This window comes from Quercus lobata, chromosome 8 (assembly GCF_001633185.2).
Source record: "Quercus lobata isolate SW786 chromosome 8, ValleyOak3.0 Primary Assembly, whole genome shotgun sequence".
NCBI lineage: Eukaryota > Viridiplantae > Streptophyta > Magnoliopsida > Fagales > Fagaceae > Quercus > Quercus lobata.
The window spans coordinates 63,495,892-63,515,156 of record NC_044911.1 but is presented as its reverse complement, the minus strand read 5'-3'; the positions used below and the strand labels follow the sequence as shown (position 1 = coordinate 63,515,156).

Below are 19,265 nucleotides of genomic sequence, written 5' to 3'. Positions count from 1 at the left end.
TAAAAATGCATAAATGTCAATACACGGCACAAACTCAAAAAGTCCTCCTATTGACTAGACTTAAAAGGTTTAAACCCATGGAGAGCGTGAGTAACTTAGCAATGGAAAAAGCTTAAACCCTGCAAAACATTCTCAACATTAGATGGTAATCAGGAGGTTAATATGCAACACAGAAAAATGCAAAATACCACAGTTAGTTGCTGACAAGTTTATAGTTCCTTCTTCGCCAAAATAATAATAATAATAATAATAATAATAATAATAATAATAAGGGCGTCTAGTTTCTTACTTTCTTTACCAAATTACAACTTTCTTAGTTTCCATTAGACATACCTCCAGTGTTAGTCAATAGCTATAAAAAATTGTAGATTTTATTTTGTCATGTAAATATCCAGATGTCTCAAGTGACTAGAACTAAAGTTAAAATTTTAACGAATAAAACTTTGGTAAGTTCCTTAGATACAGTATATTAGGTCCCCAACTAAATTTAAACGCATGGTTGCATTGGATTTTATTGCTCTTGAAAAAAAACATGGTTTGTGCTTCACTGGTCTATGAAATCATATTTTTAAATTTAATTGGGAAAGTCTAATATATTGTATTTGTACCTAAGTTTTGCCCTAATTTTATTTTTATCATAATGAGCAGGTTTTGCATAAAGCCATAAACATAATCCATAGGACCACAGACAAGTTGAAGCAACATCGCTTTACTTCATGTCCGAAACAAGCGTCCCATTCCTCCGCACTTCATAACAGAAACTTTGAGATCTATGAATAAAGAAAGTAGCATTAATCACACGGTAATTACAAAACACAAGTACAGGATATGATATGTGGCAAAATAACTAATCATGTACACTGAATGTTACAACAATTATACAACACTGCCACATCATGTTCAAAAGCTTTCATGGACAACATGTCTTTTAAACAGAAGAGTTCGAAAGCATGTTTCAAAAGAGATCAAGAGGCTGTACTTCCCCACTTGAAGAACGAAAAGCATTCGTGCAATCTCAGCTTATAACTTCTTCCCTGTTTAAGGTATGCAAAATTCACAAAAAGAACCTTATTAGACTAATTGGAAGGTTATGCCAAGTCTATCAGCATCATGAACTTTAATAGACATAGAAGAGATGGCCTTAGGCTGCACCCGCAGATTTAGGCAATAAACAACTAATTAGAAACAATGATAAAGGAAGAAATTAGAAGATAGCACACACCACCAAGTTCTGTTTTCTCTTTGGTTTGCCCCCACTTTTCTGGTTTTGGCAAAGAGATCAAATACCATGAAGAAAATTCTTAAAGTTCATCTGCTATCAATAACAACTCTCTAAAATGGGTATACAGAGCACTTCCACATTTAGAATAGAGTGAAATTATGGGTACTGGCTTACCCAACGTAAGTATTCAATGATACTACATTAAGATTTGTTTATAGGTTATGCCATGATCCCAGGTGTCAAAGAAATAGGTTTACAACATTCATCTATCTTGCAAAATTTCAATCACAGAAATGCAAAAATATTTAGCATTGCAGGTAACTATTATTAGCCATGCACGCTTTAGATGCACAATCTTGTCTCAAAACTAAATTGACAAGACTAATTACCTGGGTGATTCAATCCCATCAAATTCTGATCATGCCCTCTCTGACTTGAAAGTCATTCCAACCAAATTCCTATCAAATCAACATAAGCCCCAGCTTCATGTGATCATGTCCTCTCTGGCTTAAAATTCCTATCATGTCTCAAAAGTTTTACAGTCATCACAGCTTCAAATTACTAGAGACACAATTCAGGAAAATTGGGATTTTACCGCCAACCTGAGCCCCGGCAAATTGCCCGCAACCCAACAAAACCCTACCTCAGGGCTACAATTACATTAGGTTTTGACAGTGCATGTTGAATTTGAGCTGTTCAACTGTCTTCCAGGCCAAACCTGGATATTGGACCAACATTGGGTTCTCTCTTAGTGGCTTCACCAATGGCCTCAATGAGATTAAACACCATCAAACACATAAATCCAAAACTTCGATCATCCCACATTCTCGTTTAAGTAAACTGATAAAATAAGAATTGAGATCTCGTATTTCCAGGCCGAACGAAACTCATCAAAAATTAAGGAAAAATCATTTGATACTATTTAAAAATAAAAAAACTAAAAAACACTTAAACCGTTTGAACATAATATCAAACCCACATTAAATCAATGAGAAGTACAGGAAAATCCAAATCATTCCTTCTCACACACTGCAACACTGCTCTCTCTTCTTTGTACATTAGTTTCATAATGCCCACAAATACCACCCAACTTTCACCACATAATCCCCACAAAACTATACAATCAAATCCAAATTTCTCACTTTTATTCATAATTCAAAAACAAGGTCCAAATTGCTCACAAATTAAATCAAGAAAAATACGAATCACTAAACAAATACGCGAAAACTGAGTCTCTTACAAAATTATCACCTGAGCTCGGCGAGTACTTAGCTCGCTTCGATTTCTCGATCTCCAATTGAGCATCCATGAACATGTTCATCCTCTGAAACTCAAGGTCCTTAGTGAACTCCATCCTCTGCTTCTCCAACTCCATCATCTGTTGCTGCTTCGAGCTCTCAATCCTCTCATATATCTCCCCGAACTTCAATATCGCTCTCGCCAATTCTTTACACGCAGCTCCATCTGAGAAATCTACGCTCTCCACTCTATTCTTCCTCACTACGACGTCGTCTTCTTCATCGTCTTCATCATCATCACTGTCGGTGGGGGTAGGGTTAGGGTTCGATTTGGGTTTGACGGTGAAAGTAACGGTGGTGGGTTTCTTGTTGACGGCGTTAGCGGTGCCGATGAGAGAGTGGAGACGGTAATAAAACGGCCACTTTGACGGCGGCTGTTTGGCCTTCTCCACCTTGTACTTCTTCTTCAACGTGTCGATGCGGTTCTTGCACTGGATGTCAGTCTTACGTGGCTTGACGCCGTTTTGACGGTTGTTGACGGCGTCGGCGACTTCCTTCCAATCTTTCTGACGGAGGTTACCTCTGTTAAGTTGGACGTAACGGTCACCCCACGCTTCGATTAGTGTCTCCGTCGCGCCTTCACTCCAACAGTCCTCGCGTCCTCCACCGCCCGATCCGGATCCGGATCCGGGGCTGGGTCGGGTGGCGTGGCGCGGACCCGGGCGATCCATTTAGGGAGATGGGTCGGAGGTTTGAGTGGGTTTGGGGATTGAGAGAGAGAAATGGTGAGAGAGAGAGAGAGCGAGTGAAGAAGAAGCATCGGATTCTGACTCAAAGGGAGATTGGCCGTGCATTTTTTGTGACCGGCGGTGACGTCAGCTCCCGTAATGGAGTTAGACGGGAACGACTTTATTATAGTTATTAGTTATAATCTAATGTCTTTTCTTTTTTTCTTCAACATGTGATACCAAAACTATACAAAATTAAAATGTCTCTTTCTTTGTGTGTGGATTTTTTTTGGCGTTAATTCTTAGATTCTTTGGTTAGTTAGAATGTCACATTGTTAATTTGTTACTAGGTAACAGTAGTAACATGACACAAGTGAACTGAATAGGAGAGACTTGTTTGTTTAAAATTTAAATTAAGGTTTTTATGAGTATTATTGGGTGGGAAATATTTTACTACTTTGTCTTGTTAGAGCATTATTGTTGATGTAGATGTCCTTGTTATATTTTGTGAGATATTTTTACATCGAATTCAATGCTTGTTTGTACATTTGGGAACCAAGTTTCTTGTTTGTCCTTTCCTTCAAACTAACTTCAACTTGAGGACAATACTTTTATAAATATCTACCTATTTGCTGCCGCTGAAACTTGAAATACAATAAAATTCACATTTATTTGGGAACTGTCTATCAAAGCTGTAGTAGTACTAAACTACTAATTGAAAAAAAAAAGAAAAAAAAAAAAGACAATAGTAGTACTAAATTTCTAAAATTCTAAATGCTACAAAGGAGTGCTAATATCATGCTCAAATGCCTCTACCTAACGCTTTGACATTTCTTGTGTGTCTATGATATTCAAAAGTTCAAATCTCTCATATTCTTCAATAATTATTGATTTTTTATAAAATTAAAATATATAAAAAGTTGCCTCTGGCCCTCTACCCTTTGTTTCAACTTTCAAGATTTTTTTTTCTCAACAAAAAAAATTTCAAGAGATTTCATTGTATTGTTATGGGGTTTGAGAATAATGAGAGAGTTTTCGGTAAACAGACATATATGAGTTTTAACGACACAGACTTTTTAGTTTTGTGTATAGTATCCTGTACGGAATTTGAATTAGGGTTTAAGGTTTAGATTTGAAGAAGCTCAAATTTTGGGCTCATGTGATGATGGTAGGCTTCGCTGGGTCAAGGCCATTTGGCTATTACTTTAGATAGACCCCATGGAGGAGCTAGAAGAGTTCCTTTTTAAGATGACTTATTATATTGGATTTGGATGGAAAGTCCATTTGTACGGGGTTATTGCCCAAGGAGCTGGGGAAATTAAGGCAGAACTAAAACTGGGCAGGGTTAGAAATGGTCTTTCATAATTTGGTCTTGAGATTGAAAATTTCTGAAATTCTAAGGAGGTAATTTGCTTTTTTCTTGAGAGAACATTTTTTATTGAAAGTAGACGGAACCCTTGAAAGTACAGCAAAACTACGCGATTGTTCATTTTTGTCTTTTAGTGTCAACTAGTACTAATCATGTTGCTCTAAGTAGAAAGTGAATGTTGATGCTTCCCAATCAAATGATAAACCGAGGAATGATGTAGGGCAGTCGGTGAATGCTTGAGAACTTGAGCTTTATAATTAATGTTAGTGTGGGAGAAACTCTAAATGTGTTATAAGTTATAACTGTAAAAATAGGTAGTTAAATCTTTATTGAAGGGTGAACTAGTTGGGAATGTCCTCCTAAAGCCTGCAGAGCAATCAATTTTACATCATTTATGACTTTGTATCTGGAGTCTTTGTCGACTAGACATGGACCAAGCTTTGTAGCATTTACAATGTACTGAGACAATGCAGTGTCACCTCCCCCCTCATTTTATCTACTCCCATTCTCATTTCTCCTTTATCATGATCTTCCTCTCCTATTTATAAGACTAACTTCTCTCCTTAACAAATAAGCTTTCAAGTTCTCTCAAGTCTCTCATCGTCTCTTTTCTTTCTTGTTCTCATCAGCCGAAACAAACCAGCTTGCTCATTCCCTCCCGTAGCCCATGACTTCTATCATGAAATTGCATTTAATAAGACTGAACTTGGTACCACCCCCCCCCCCCCCCAAAAAAAAAAAGCCAAATTACTTTATTTCAATTAATGATCTTAATTGGGGAGACATGATTAGGATTAGAATAAAAACAAAATGTATAAACATGAGATGAAATCAAATTCTCATGATCTATTAATTCATTGGCAAACCATCCATGAATTAACAAAATTACCTCAAGCAACTACAAAATATCTAGAAAGAATTTTGTAGAAATCTTTGAACCAAACAAAAGACGAAGAGAGAACAATGAAATTCCTGAGTTCTATTATTCGATGTTTTCTTACAAAAAGCATGTATGGTTATATATAATTATATAGTTTAAATGTTGTCTACTTGTCTTATAAGAGACAAACTAAAAGATAAGAAGGAATTTCTAAAAACAAGATATGTCCTTGTAGTAGAAATAATAATAATAGTAATAATGTTCTAACACCAAGCAATATATTGGCCAACTCTTCCTTCTTTCCTCTCAGACAAACCAATAAAATTAGCACCTTCAAATTCATAAGAAAATCTAGTACCAACCAACTATAGGGGCTGGTCACGAGTCTCATTATTGAGTAATACTAACAAGTCAAATTAATTATTTATATATTTTAACCGATTACAAATCAATATATATTTTTGAAATTAAGGATTCATTTGAAAATCGCTTATTTGGTTGAAAACTAAAAATTGAAAACACTATAACAAAATAATTTTTAAATGTGTAAATAATGTCTGTAAGGACTCGATTTGTAATGACCCAAAATGATATTGGGTTTGCACGTAAAAAGGCCCAAATAATATCATTTGTAGAGCGTGGGTTTAAAAGGCTAGGTTTTGATCACCGGACGGTGGTTGGTTGTGGTGTTCATACAAAAGTAAGCCATATTCGCTCGAGGAGTCATTCTCCTCGATACGGTCTGGGAGGCTCTGGTTCTTGGCCTTTTTTCCCCCCCAGCCCTTTTCCTGGACTGCTTATTTTTCCTTTTATAGTAGCTTTCACTCCCCACCCAACGTCCAAGTGTAGGTTCAACTTTCCAGAACTGATACTTGTCCCATCAGCTCATACCTAAAGCGATTGGGGGTGGTTGTAAAAAACTGAAAAGTATTGCTCTGTTTGCCGCAGAGTATTTAATGGCAGTAATGACAGCTTTTCTTTTGGCCTTTGTCGCCATACTATCGAGGGCTCCCTTATCTATCGATGCGGATATGCTTGGCTCTTCCTAAAACTGTTCCTATGCCATTCTTGTCATTTTTTTTTAGGAATGCCTTGGGGATGTCAAGGACAGAATCATCATCGGCTTCATATCAAAGCTACCTGGACTTTCATTGTGTGTCCTCGGCAATTCATCTCCTCAGCTCGGGCCTTGGGCCCTGATGTAGAGTGGGCCAGGGCCAGCGGACCAGAGCCACAAATTATTAGACCCCACAATAGCCCCTTAAAATCCTGTTGCTGGACCTCTTGGTTGGGGAGGAGGGTTTTGGCGATGTCGGGCCTGTATCACGGCTGGCCCAACTTTGTCCTTCATTAATGTCGGTGTCTCCTCATCTGCCTAGAAAATGTGTCGGGTTACGAGACATTCTTTTAGATTTACTCCCGATGCGCTCTTGCCGTTTCCGTGTACGAAGCGCGTCTTTAATAACTTCCCTTTATGATGCCAATCAAATCTGACGATTATAAACAGCGTTGGGGAGTTGAATGGACGATATTTCGTTTGCAGCTCTTCTTGGAAATCTGAACGGATTAAATGCCACGGAACTTACCTTCCACATAAGAAGCAGGACAAGAGGTTGCTACCCTTAAATAGAGACCCTTTAGTCTTTCTAAAGTCTTAAACTTCTAGCCACGCTCAAAGTTTTCCTTATCAACACAGTCAAACCCCAAAGTGTGTTATGTCTGAGACAAAAGCGGGGGTGAAGGAACCACACCCTCTCCAGAAGCACCGTGTCCCTCCGAAGCTTAAGATGGCTCGGTCAGGACAGGGTTGGCAGAGACTCAAGATGTTTTTCATCTTCCTTCAGCCAAAATTCGAAGCAGGTCTCAATCGCATCAAATTTTTGGTGCAACTGAGCTGGGGTTGTTCATTGTCAGTACCATCCGCTCTCTTTCGAGCATAGCTAATATGGTACCAGCGTGTTAGGAGTCAGGGTTGACGCATGGATTAAGTATCCCTGCTTCTTCCTCTCTTTCTTCACTGGTGTCTCCTTTTGCCTCCCCTTCTTCTTCTTTCCCATCACCGGATCCATCCTGGTGCTTTTACTTCTTCCTCTTCTTCTCCTCATCCATCAAAGAGGGTCACCCTCCCATTCGCGATCACTACTGGAGCGGAGTTTAGAAAGATTTGCCGTTTTATTGTATCTATTTTTTTTATTTTTGCTTTTGTAATTAGCTTCCTGTATAGGCTTGTTTAAGCCCCCTTATTGTACGCTGTACTACTTCTTTATATGAATAAAAGTTGACATTATTTTACTCTATGTATTCTTTCTTTTCTGCAATAGTTATGCTGTGAATGGATGTGCGATTATATGTTTTTTTTTTTTTTTTTTTTTTTTTTTTTTTTCTGAACGACACTTAGGGCTGAGACCCCTGGTTAAGAAAAACATATTATTTCGAGCTTATTGAAACTATCTAGCATAATAATGCCGACCTAAAAAAACGTTACTTAGGGCTGAGGCCCTTATTAAGGAAAATATATTATTCCGAGCTTATTGAAACTATTCGGCATAATAATGCCGACCTGAAAAAACGTTACTTAGGGCTGAGGCCCTTGTTAAGGAAAATATATTATTCTAAGCTTATTGAAACTATTCAGCATAATAATGCTGACCTGAAAAAACATTACTTATGGCTGAGGCCCTTGTTAAGGAAAATATATTATTCCGAGCTTATTGAAATTATCTGGCATAACAATGCCGACCTAAAAAAAGGATACTTACCCAAGACTAACCGAGACGACAGCTGCATGCTTGGCACTGTGTAGGAGGTAATCATCCGAGAAGGGGTAACCAAAAATGAGCTGCCCATGCAGGTCGCGAAGTACTAGGATGCTTCGCCACCTTTTTAATATCCTTCATGGCCTTAGCCATTTTTGGCATCTGGTCTGCGGATTGATGTACGATCGTACCAGACTTAAACGCTCGTTGGCATCAGTTCCCTTAGAACTGAGGATCCGAGGACAAGCCGGGGTCTTCATTCCGTCCAGGACTTAATTCAACTTTTAGTATATAATCACCCCGTAGGTCTGAGCAATCTAGAATCCTCCTTAAGTAGTTGGTTTTCTCCATAGGTTTGAGTCCGAAGACCATGCAATACCTTGGTTCTGTCCAAAACTTGATTTTTAAGTAGTTGGTTTCCCCATAGGTTTGAGTCCGAAGACTATGCAATACCTTGGTTCTGTCCAAAACTTGGATATTTGCTTTAAGTAGTTGGTTTCCCCATAGGTTTAAGTCTGAGGACCATGCAATACCTTAATTCTGTCCAAAACTTGATTTTTAAGTAGTTGGTTTCCCCATAGGTTTGAGTCCGAGGACCATGCAATATCTTGGTTCTGTCCAAAACTTAGAAATTTTCATTAGGTAGTTGGTTTCCCCATAGGCTTGAGTCCAAGAATCATGCAATGCCTTGGTTCTGTCCAAAACTTAGAAATTTTCATTAAGTAATTGGTTTCCCCATAGGCTTGAGTCCGAGGACCATGCAATGCCTTGGTTCTGTCCAAAACTTAGAAATTTTCATTAAGTAGTTGGTTTCCCCATAGGCTTGAGTTCGAGGACCATGCAATGCCTTGGTTCTGTCCAAAACTTAGCTTTTTAAGTAGTTGGGGGGGGGGGGAATTAGCCCCTCGGCCAAGCCCCTAGAACCATCCATGCTACCGACGCTTTGAAATGTAGCCCCTAGTGGGACTTTGTGTTAAAGCACTGCAACGGGCTACTAAAAGTAACAACTCTCTCGACCCACCGCCTATGCCAACACACAAGCCTTTCCCACAGACGGCGCCAATTGTAAGGACTCGATTTGTAACGACCCAAAATGATATTGGGTTCGCATGTAAAAAGGTCCAAACAATATCATTTGTAGAGTGTGGGTTTGAAATGCTAGGTTTTGGTCACCGGACAGTGGTTGGTCATAGTGTTCATACAAAAGTAAGCCATGTTCGCTCGAGGAGTCATTCTCCTCGATACGGTTTGGGAGGCTCTAGTTCTTGGCCTTTTTTTCCCCCCTCCAACCCTTTTCCTGGACTGCTTATTTTTCCTTTTATAGTAGCTTTCACTCCCTTCCCAACGTCCACGTGTAGGTTTAACTTTCCAGAACTGATACTTGTCCCATCAGCCCATACCCAGAATGGTTGGGGATGGTTGTAAAAAACTGAAAAACATTGCTCTGTTTGCCGCAGAGTATTTAATGGCAGTAATGACAGCCTTTCTTTTATCCTTTGTCGCCATACTATCTAGGGCTCCCTTATCTATCGATGCGGATATGCTTGACTCTTCCTAAAACTGTTCCTATGCCGTTATTGTCATTTTTTTTTTAGGAATGCCTTGGGGATGCCGAGGACAGAATCATCCTCAGCTTCATATCAAAGCAACTTGGACTTTTATTGTGTGTTCTCGGCAATTCATCTCCTCGGCTCGGGCCTTGGGTCCTGATGTAGAATGGACCAGGACCACAAATTATTAGACCCCACAATGTCGTAAGACCCATTTTTAATGAAAGTTGAGTTTAAAAAATAGATTAATGGATCTGTGAACAGTGTACGAGACCCACCAAAAAACCACCACAACCACAAAAAATCATAAACATGCTTAAAAAAAAATTAAAAAAAAAGGCAGACGCAAACGTGGGAACAACTGTATCCAAATGGATATTAAGATTAACTTCTAACAAGTCAAATTAATTATTTATTTATTTTAAAATTTTGATCTTTACAATTAATTTGGTAAAAATCCTTCAATTTTTCACCCATCTCCAATTCCCTTTTCTTCATTTCCTCCACCACCAACTTAGCCTCATCAAACCTCTGCAACTCGATGAACCTGCTAGCCAAACACCCAAAGTTATTCTTGTCAAGCCACGTGTCCTTTCCAGCAAAACATCTCACAAACTTCACAGCCTGTGCATTATAGCCCATCCCCAACAGAGCTCTTATCACATACATGTGCGTAGACAATAGCATCGGCACTCCATCATCAACCATGCTTCTCAGTATCACCAAAGCCCCTTCAACCTTTCCCGCCTTACACGCGCCCAAAACCAGCGCGTCGTACGTGCGCGTGTCCGCACTAACTCCTGCCTGAACCATTTTAGTCAGCAAATCAGCCGCCGAATTCACATCACCGTTGAAACAATAAGCCATCAGAAAGTAATTATAAGCCGTCAGATCTGGCGGGATCTGAAACTCTCTCATCATCTCCACCACGCGCCACGCGCGTTCCATTTCCTTCTTCTTGGTCAGAACGTTGAGAACGGGGTGAAAAGTACACGCGTTCAAACCGTACTCCCCACTCGCCATCGTCTCGATCACGCGCAGCGCCCCGTCGATCTGATTCAGCTTGCAAAGACGCGCGACGAGTGAATCGTACGCGCTCTTCCGCGCGAAACCCTTGTCGAGGCGAGCGAGTGTATTTGTTGTGAGCTCGTCGAGCAGTACGGACAGAGCGGGCACGTCATTGTTGGTGATGAATTTGAAGGTGTTGGTGGTGTTGAAGCAACCGTCCTTCACGCGCTTGTTGAGGAGGTGGCGGAGCGTGTCGAAGTCTCTGTCACGGCCAGCGGAGATGACAAGGTCGTCGTAATAGGCCGATGTGGGTACATCAGGAAATGGCTCAGGGTTTAAGGTTTTGAAGAATCGGTTGGTGATGGAGAGGATAGAGAGGGAATTATGGGGTTTGTGTGGGAGTTTTCGGAAAAGTGACATTGCTGAGGGTTTAACAGAGAGCTATGAGTAGTTGGGAATTGAATTAGGGTTTAAGCTTTCTATTGAAGAAGCTCGAACAATGAAAAACATTGGGCCAAGCTAGACTCATGGAGAAGAATTTTTAGAAGAGTTCATTTTTAAGATGAGTTGAACATTTGATGGAGAGCCCATATGTACGGGATGGGCTTTCAATTATCTAGCCCAAATTCAGCTTCTAAAAGTTGAGTGTGGCTAATGTTTTGCACAACCTAGAGGGTATTTGGTTGTGTGGTTTAAACAATATAACACATATTTTCACAATATTTTTTCACCTACACATATTTGCATAATATTTAAATAATGTTATTAGAACAATATTACCAAACGGGCTCTTAGTCTGTTGTACTAGGTGCTTTGTAGCTTAACAGTTAACTTTTCGGTTTACCGTAATTAGTTGTTAAAATATATATATATATATATATATATTTTTTTTTTTTGGGGATGAATATTAGTTGTTCAAATCTTGCCCTCATTATTATAACTTGACGGAGGGCAAAAAAAATTCATCAATCACCCACACTGTTCAGTATAAGAGAATGAGAAGTTGTTGTCTAAGTAAAAAAATGGTCGTTCACAATAAGCCCAACACTTAGCTAATTCAAGGTACTCCCTTCACGAGTGAATATAGCTACAACACATTTCACTATCCTAGAACATGGGATAATTTCTCCGAAATTCACTCCACTCATATTATTAAGTCCACACGTCTCTTACAATAGTAGTGGCACCAAACAAATAGACCCACTCAAAATCTCCTATATAAGGTCCAGACCTCACCAAAACATAGGTTCACCTCAAAAAAAAAAAAAATAAAAAATAAAAACAACCAAACAAACAAACAAACACTTAAGCTCTTAATACTTTAAAGAGTTTACAAAGATCTTGAGAGAAGTTCTAACTTAACCATCATAGGATCCATGTTCGGCACCACACTGGTGCACTCCAATAATCTTTTGTCTTGTTCAGAGAGTGCAGCTCTCATTGATTTCATACATCATCATAACTATTGAATTATTATTAACAAAAAAAGAAATATGAGAGGTGAGCTTTCACTTGTTACAAAAAGCAAGATTGGGGAAAAGATTGGAAGTAGGGGGAGACATTGAGACACATATGCATGATAGAGAGGTAGAAACCGAAGTTCACTGGTTATTAGAAAGATTAGGGTGGTTCAAATCAATTTGACATTTTAGGATAAATAAGGATAATGCAGAATCAAGTATATATTTGTTTGATTGAGGCAGATCTTTTGTATGAGGAGAGCTTTCCAAAGATCACATCTTGCTGTCGTGTTCATGAACACCATCTGGAAATTTGGAAATAAAGTGATTCTAACAGGTGAGCCTTTCAATCAAGGTATAGTTTGATTCAACAATTCTGTATAGACTATTGGAGATTCTAATTAAGGTAAGACATGTCTGCCGTCTTTGCAAAAAAAGATTTATAGACAGTGGGAATCGTAATCACCTTCCTCCATGTCAAAAGCAAATGTTGATGCTTATCGTTTAAATGGTAAAGCATGACATTGTTCACAGCCAACAGCTTGGCCTAAAAACCGACGTACCTCTGTGAATTGAAGTAGTTAGAAATCAGCTAGAAATACTGAGGCAAAAGCTATTGGGACCGACTAACCAATAGTCAAAACTCAAAAGCCCTTTTTCATAGTAAACTTTTGGAGAGCCAAAAACTGAGAGTTTTGAATTAAAAAACAAAAATGATCATTCTTCAGCATGGTGCACACAAATATCAAAGACCAATGGTTACAGGGTGTGACGCATTGAGAATTATTCTAGAGACTTTTTTTTTTTTCTTTTTTTTTTTGGTTCCATCTACCGAAAGTGAGGATAGTATTGAGCACATGCATTGACTCCGTCAAAATGAACGAGATTATCAGATAGCCCATTAACTTAATTTTGGAGTTAGTATACACAAAACCACTTTAATGTCCAATTTGCTCTCTAAGCAATGCTATCATGATATGGTGCCAAAACACAAAACACCATATTCAATGAAAGCTACTTTTCCGTTTTTCTTTTGAATATGACACATTGACACTATGCCCTATATTCTTACCCACAAGTAAATCAGAACTAAAAATGCCGTATGATCACCACAACCATAAAATTTTCATTACAAGATACTCAAAATCTTAGTCTTATACCTTGTCTGAATTTTTTATCTGCTTTTCTGAAAAGACGTGGTGACCTGGTGGGTTAAATCACTGTCCAGCTCGACAAAAGGGCACAGGGTAAAAAGGATGGACTAAGAAAGAAGCGTAAGCTTGCATGCAGGTCCATGCATATCCATCCAAGACAAAAAGCAAGATTTTTATCTTGTAGATGTTCTTATCTCGTCCTCCATGCTTGTTTAGTCTTTCAATCTTTGGGCCCCTTTTAAGCCTACTTTTGACCTATAACAACTAACACCCAGATCGTCCCTTAGGCATTACTGTTCTTTGATGGTAATTTATTGTACCTTAAAGAAAAATAATGGTACTAATTACCAAATATGTACTAACATTTTTTTTACAATAACATAGTCTATGATTGAATGACATCATTTTGATCGAGCATATTGTGAAAAAATATAATTATGTAGAGAATTGAAAGAAAATAAAGTTTGGGTTCAATATTGTTTCAATGCATTGAATTTATCATAATATTGACATGCTGACATGTCTATTTTTGAATTGTTATCTATCTAATGAGTTCAATGAATTGATACATTAGAGCATTGCACCCGGCCAATTCTTAGAGCAATTTTTCACGATCTGCACAGATTGCAGAATATTTTTTAGAGTGCAATTTCAAACTCTGTCTTCTCAAGGAGAAATTAATAGGGCAGTTTAGTAGATTAGGGATTGACAAAAGCATCTATCGTTGTGTCATGTGATCCTTGACATTTGTATAAATGGTTGCTTGGGTTTCAGATATCCAGCTATCAAACATTTATAATGACGTAAATTGATGGCAAGATTAAATTATTTAGATATATATTCGCAGGATATATAGCATATATATATAGAGCGTCTTTTTCCTTCTTTATCATTTCTTTTCCATTAATCACGTTAAAATCCAATCCACAAAAAATAAGTGCAACATCAGTTTTTAACGTACATATATAACTAAAAAATTCGTAAATTTTATTCTGATCGACTCTGGTTTTCTTTTGGAAATGTGCGGATACTATATTAACTTTTCTTCACAATTTAGTACAATAGTAAATTACAATTAATTTGACATTGTTTTCTCGACAAGAAGGCGGCGATTTAACATTATATGGTATATATAAGTTAGGATATACCTAGCTCTTCTAAAAATAAAATTTTAAAAAGGTTAGGATATACTTTTTTTTTGTGGTGAGAATCTTGTTACTCTTGTTATGTTATCTTCACCTCTCAAAAAAAAATCATCATATATATATATATATATATATATAAATAATAAAACACACATATAGTATATTTTATTATTTAAATATTAACACAATTTTTAATATGTACCTAGAATATTTCATTCATTCTTATTTATAAATATTTTTTGACCCACTAAACTTGTTGTATACTTTTTCCTTAGAATAATACTATAAACACAACCTTTATCAAAGTTTTTCTCATAACATGTTTAGGATTGATGCAACATTAATTTTTTTTTTTTTTTTATACTAATCAACATGCCAATTAAAAAGTTGTAGAAAAAGTTCTAACCTTTTTGTATTTTTACAAAAGTGTATTAAACTACAAAGCTGGTAATAACTTCAGACACTCTTCTCAAATATATGTGCACATATATTATATAGCACGTGTATTTACTAAATATTTACTTTCCATTTGAATAATTGGCATCATTTAAACATTTATATCCGTTTATAATTAGATTTTGTAAAATTAATTCATATATAGAAGTACTTGCTATAAATTCTGTTAATATTTTTACTTGGCTTCAAATCCAAGCACTTCCAACTATCTCTTATAATATACCATTGGTATAAAGCTACCAAAAGAAAGAACGAGCTTAAATTCAAGCATATTCTGCACGGAGTGCATTCCCATAAAAAAATGCTTCAAATTATACGATTTCACAAACTCTTTTTGTGATATGTAGTCCATATCTGCAGGAAGGAATAAAGGGAAGCTTGAGGGCTGAGGCCGGTGCCTTCTTTAAGGTTTGCATTAGGATATATATCCCTTTCTTTACGTAAGCCACAAATCTCTGCAACAATACGTTCCTTAACAACCGACAAAGGAACAGTTATACTTGCAAAAGCATAACCAAATTCATTTAGGAGCATCCACATTAGGTTTATGCTGCTTACTTTTAATTAATTTTTTCCAGAACAGCACCAGAAAACTTAGTTTATTGTCTGACTTCCAAGTTCAATATGCATGCATTTGACTAAATTGGAGGAGGAGCCGAGGAAGAAGAAGATGAATGAATAACAAAAATAAAAGATGTATGAAACATATTCTTTTTAAAGTGATATGCGTGTTATTTATTCAGCGAAAAAAAAAAACGATATGCATGTTATTTTACCAAAAGTCTCATATATAATTTAGCACCAGAAATGATATAGAAATTACTTATTTTATTTGTACTAATAGAAATGTAAACGTGCCGAGCTGAGTTAAATACAAAAGGTTTAGAATTACTCACTTATTTTTTTGTCAATCGTGAGCCGAGCTAGAACTTGTCAAAAAATGAAATTATATATTTAAACTTGATTCATTTTAATGTTAAACAATCTCGAGCATAGTGGCGGAGCCAGGATTTTGGTTTAGAGGGGGCAAAATTAAAAGACATCATTTCAAGTGAAATTAATCTAAAAAATATTAATCAATAATAATAAGAAAACAAACAAACAATTATAAGAAAATAAATATATTTCATATCATTAAAATAAATAAACAAAAATAACCAATTCATAGTTACTACAAAATTTACAACAAAAAGTTTACAAATTGATGTGGTAAAAAATGTGATTAGTGTTATATAAACAATATAATGATAGATGCTTGTAATTATTTTTTGTGATTGGTGACATGCCAATTTGTAAGATATAAATAGTAAAATTTGCAATATTTTTAGCATCATTTAACAATAAAATACTACAAAAATTATCATTAATAGTGAAAATAATGATAGAAATTAAAAAAGAAAAAAAGTTGTGAAATAATTATCAAACGTGCGACAAGACAAAAGCTTACAAGAGCAGTAAATTAGGTGAAAAGGATTTGATGTTTGAGAAATTTTTTTTTTTTTTTTTTTTTTTTTTTTTTTTTTTTTTACTTTCCTTTTCTTGTATCAGAACCACTTTCAAGTTACAACCAATTGGGAGTCATTTTTTTCTTTCTTTTTCTTTGTGTCAGAGTCCCTTACATATACAAAGAAATTTTAGGTGGAGTCAGGGGGGGCAGGTGCCCCCCTTCACCCCCTCTGGCTCCGCCACTACTCGAGCATGATCATTATCTACTTGGTTAATGTTTTGTTCTTTTCTCCTGCCCCCCCTCGCCCCCCTTTGGCTCCACCACTGCTCGAGCATGATCATTATCTACTTGGTTAATGTTTTGTTCTTTTCTCATATATAGTAAGTACCATGAGGGGAAAAAAAAAATCCCTTCACTAATATATACTAATAACTAGTAAATAAATTATAGTTGCAATTCTATTTTGAAAGCTCGAATTTGTGTAAAAATACAAGAGCTTATTTAGATCCCAAATCAAAATTACGGCTAGATTGTTATTACTCCAACTTATTTAAGTGCAAAACAAAAGTAAATGAAGCGCAATAAACCGATAACTACTTTAGTGCATAAAAATTAATAGCAAACAATAAAAGTAAAGCACAAAAGTAAAGCACAAAAGTAAGGAAAAGAGATGCAACAACAAGATAACACCAAGATGTGTTATCAATGAGGAAACCGAAGAATTCGACGAAAAGCCTCTACGTCGCCTTCTAAGTGGTAAAGCGATCCACTAGAGAATAAAGTTGGAGTACACGAATAATAAAAGACCCCTCCAAGCCTAGTCTACCCAATGTACTTGAGCCCTCCAAACTACTGCTACCAACGGACTTCTCGGAGTCATGTCTTCTCTTACTTTCCAGATCCCGCAATATACCGATTACATCCACCAAACCTCACCGGCTACTTTTGGCAAATCCCCAAAGCTTCTCAAGCTCCAAAATACTCTCTACACTCTGAAAAGGTGTGAGTTGTGTTTAGGTACAAATCTCCTCTCAAGGTATGACAATGGGAGAGGGAAGGAGAAGAGACTACGATGATTTCTCACTAAGGATGAGTAGTTCTCTCTCTCTAAAAGATGGGTGTGTGTGTTGTAGAAAATCTATCTAGGGTTTTTCTCTTTGAATGGCCTCTCATACTTTTGTGGGTAATGAGTGTATATATAGTATGGATGAAGGGTAAGAAAGTCACATTTCAAAATCCTCCAAGCAGAGAGTTTCGCAGGTATCTCACGAGAAGACCTTACCCACGAGATACTCGCAAAATCCTCCAGACTGGCATGACTCTTCAACTTCCAGCATATGCTTCTCACATGGCTCTTTCGCAAGTTTGCTTCTCGCGAAATCCACTTGTTCTTCAATTCATGCTCAATTCTTCACAAACTTAATACTAAACCCAATACAATAAAATCTCACAAAATACAAGGAACAAAATTAAAACAATTACAACACTTTTTGTCATGGAATAAAGCCAACATAAAACATAGTTATAAATCACAACTTTACATATTTGAGTTATGTACATAAATAATTTTCGTTCATGAGCTAACAAAGATTAAATTGACATCATTTTATAATTTGATATCTTAGAACTTATTACAAACTTACACAATTTATGGAAAAGTATATATATTAAGTCGCATATTCAAGTTTTTATTGACGAATACGTTATTATATTTTAGATTTGATCATTTGATAGTTGAGTCTAAATCTCATCTTGAGTCTAACTTGTTTGTTAAATCAACAAACTTAAAACTAATTTTTTGACAAACCAAACTTCTGTTTATCTACAACCATACAAACTGATGTAATATTGTTGAATATAAATCATACCACATGGACAACTTCCTAAATAGTTTTTTTGAATTAATATATCTTAGCACCAATTATGTCACCTCAACCGACAAGAAAATCAACTCAATGTCATTACCGGCGGGCATGTTAACCCCACTAGATTAGCTGGTATCGTAGGATTTGCTCTATGTCAAATGTTATATATACATATTCGATTAGCAAAATAAAAGGTGCGCATATTCTCGTAGATGATGAACAAAGAATAAAAAGATAACAAATTTAGAGATGACACTGTAGCAGTCAGAGAGATTATAAATTGAAAAGTAATCTTCTTGCAGCCTAATTCTTGAAACCCAATGGTTACTTAGAACACCGAATCTCCCAAAGTGCTAAAAAATAAAATAAAAGTGGCAAATTTTTATGAAAGAAAAATGTATCAATCGGTGCATTGTCACCGTTAAATTTGAGACAATTGGGTCCACTGTCCCGACAGACACCAGTGTGCCTCAACAACACTCTCTAATTGATGCCCTTCCTCAACATTAAGTAATGTACACCTAACCATGTTCCTTATTTAGGAATAATTGGCCTATATTTTGTACAATATTATCCCTTATATGAGGAATTTAGTACTAACGAATCTGTATTGTATTTGTATCCCCTCCAAAAAAAATGAAAAGAATTCTAATGAATCTGAAACATACTTATCATCTACATTGTTTTAATGTCCATTTTCGAAATGCTTGTTTTATATTTTTTACCAATTAATACTGAGTTTTCCTTAAAAAGTAAAATTATTTTGTAAATGCTTTAAAAAAAAAAAAAACACCAAAGTTGATGAGGTACTGTAATTTTACTTCTTTTTTTAAATTCGTTTTCAATAGTTGCAATTTTTAATATGTGAGAAATGAATGAAAAATATAATACTAGCTAGTAAAAGATTTATCAAAAAGACAGTGGCCTCTTTCTCAGCAAAAAAAAAAAAAAAAATGCTAGCAAAAGATTTACTTGTTGGAGGTAGTA

The 19,265-nt window shown here is 36.4% G+C and overlaps 2 protein-coding genes across 3 annotated transcripts; both read right to left on the bottom strand.

Annotated features, from left to right (window-relative positions):
• Positions 1-722: 722 nt before the first annotated feature.
• Positions 723-3,422, bottom strand: LOC115957418 (trihelix transcription factor ASIL2). Of its 2 annotated transcripts, none has more exons than XM_031075652.1 (2): positions 2,474-3,421; positions 723-1,034 (listed from the first exon to the last, which is right to left on the bottom strand). In XM_031075652.1, the coding sequence occupies exons 1-2, from the start codon at positions 3,189-3,191 to the stop codon at positions 1,021-1,023; spliced, it is 732 nt and encodes a 243-aa protein (XP_030931512.1). In that variant the 5' UTR covers positions 3,192-3,421; the 3' UTR covers positions 723-1,020. The 2 variants fall into 2 exon arrangements, 1 of the variants encoding a protein (XP_030931512.1); XR_004084356.1 differs by having other exon boundaries at positions 738-1,034; positions 1,612-3,422.
• Positions 3,423-10,125: 6,703 nt separating this feature from the next.
• LOC115957382 (pentatricopeptide repeat-containing protein At3g56030, mitochondrial-like) lies at positions 10,126-11,409 on the bottom strand. The gene has a single exon (XM_031075608.1). The coding sequence runs from the start codon at positions 11,169-11,171 to the stop codon at positions 10,152-10,154; it is 1,020 nt and encodes a 339-aa protein (XP_030931468.1). The 5' UTR covers positions 11,172-11,409; the 3' UTR covers positions 10,126-10,151.
• Positions 11,410-19,265: the final 7,856 nt, after the last annotated feature.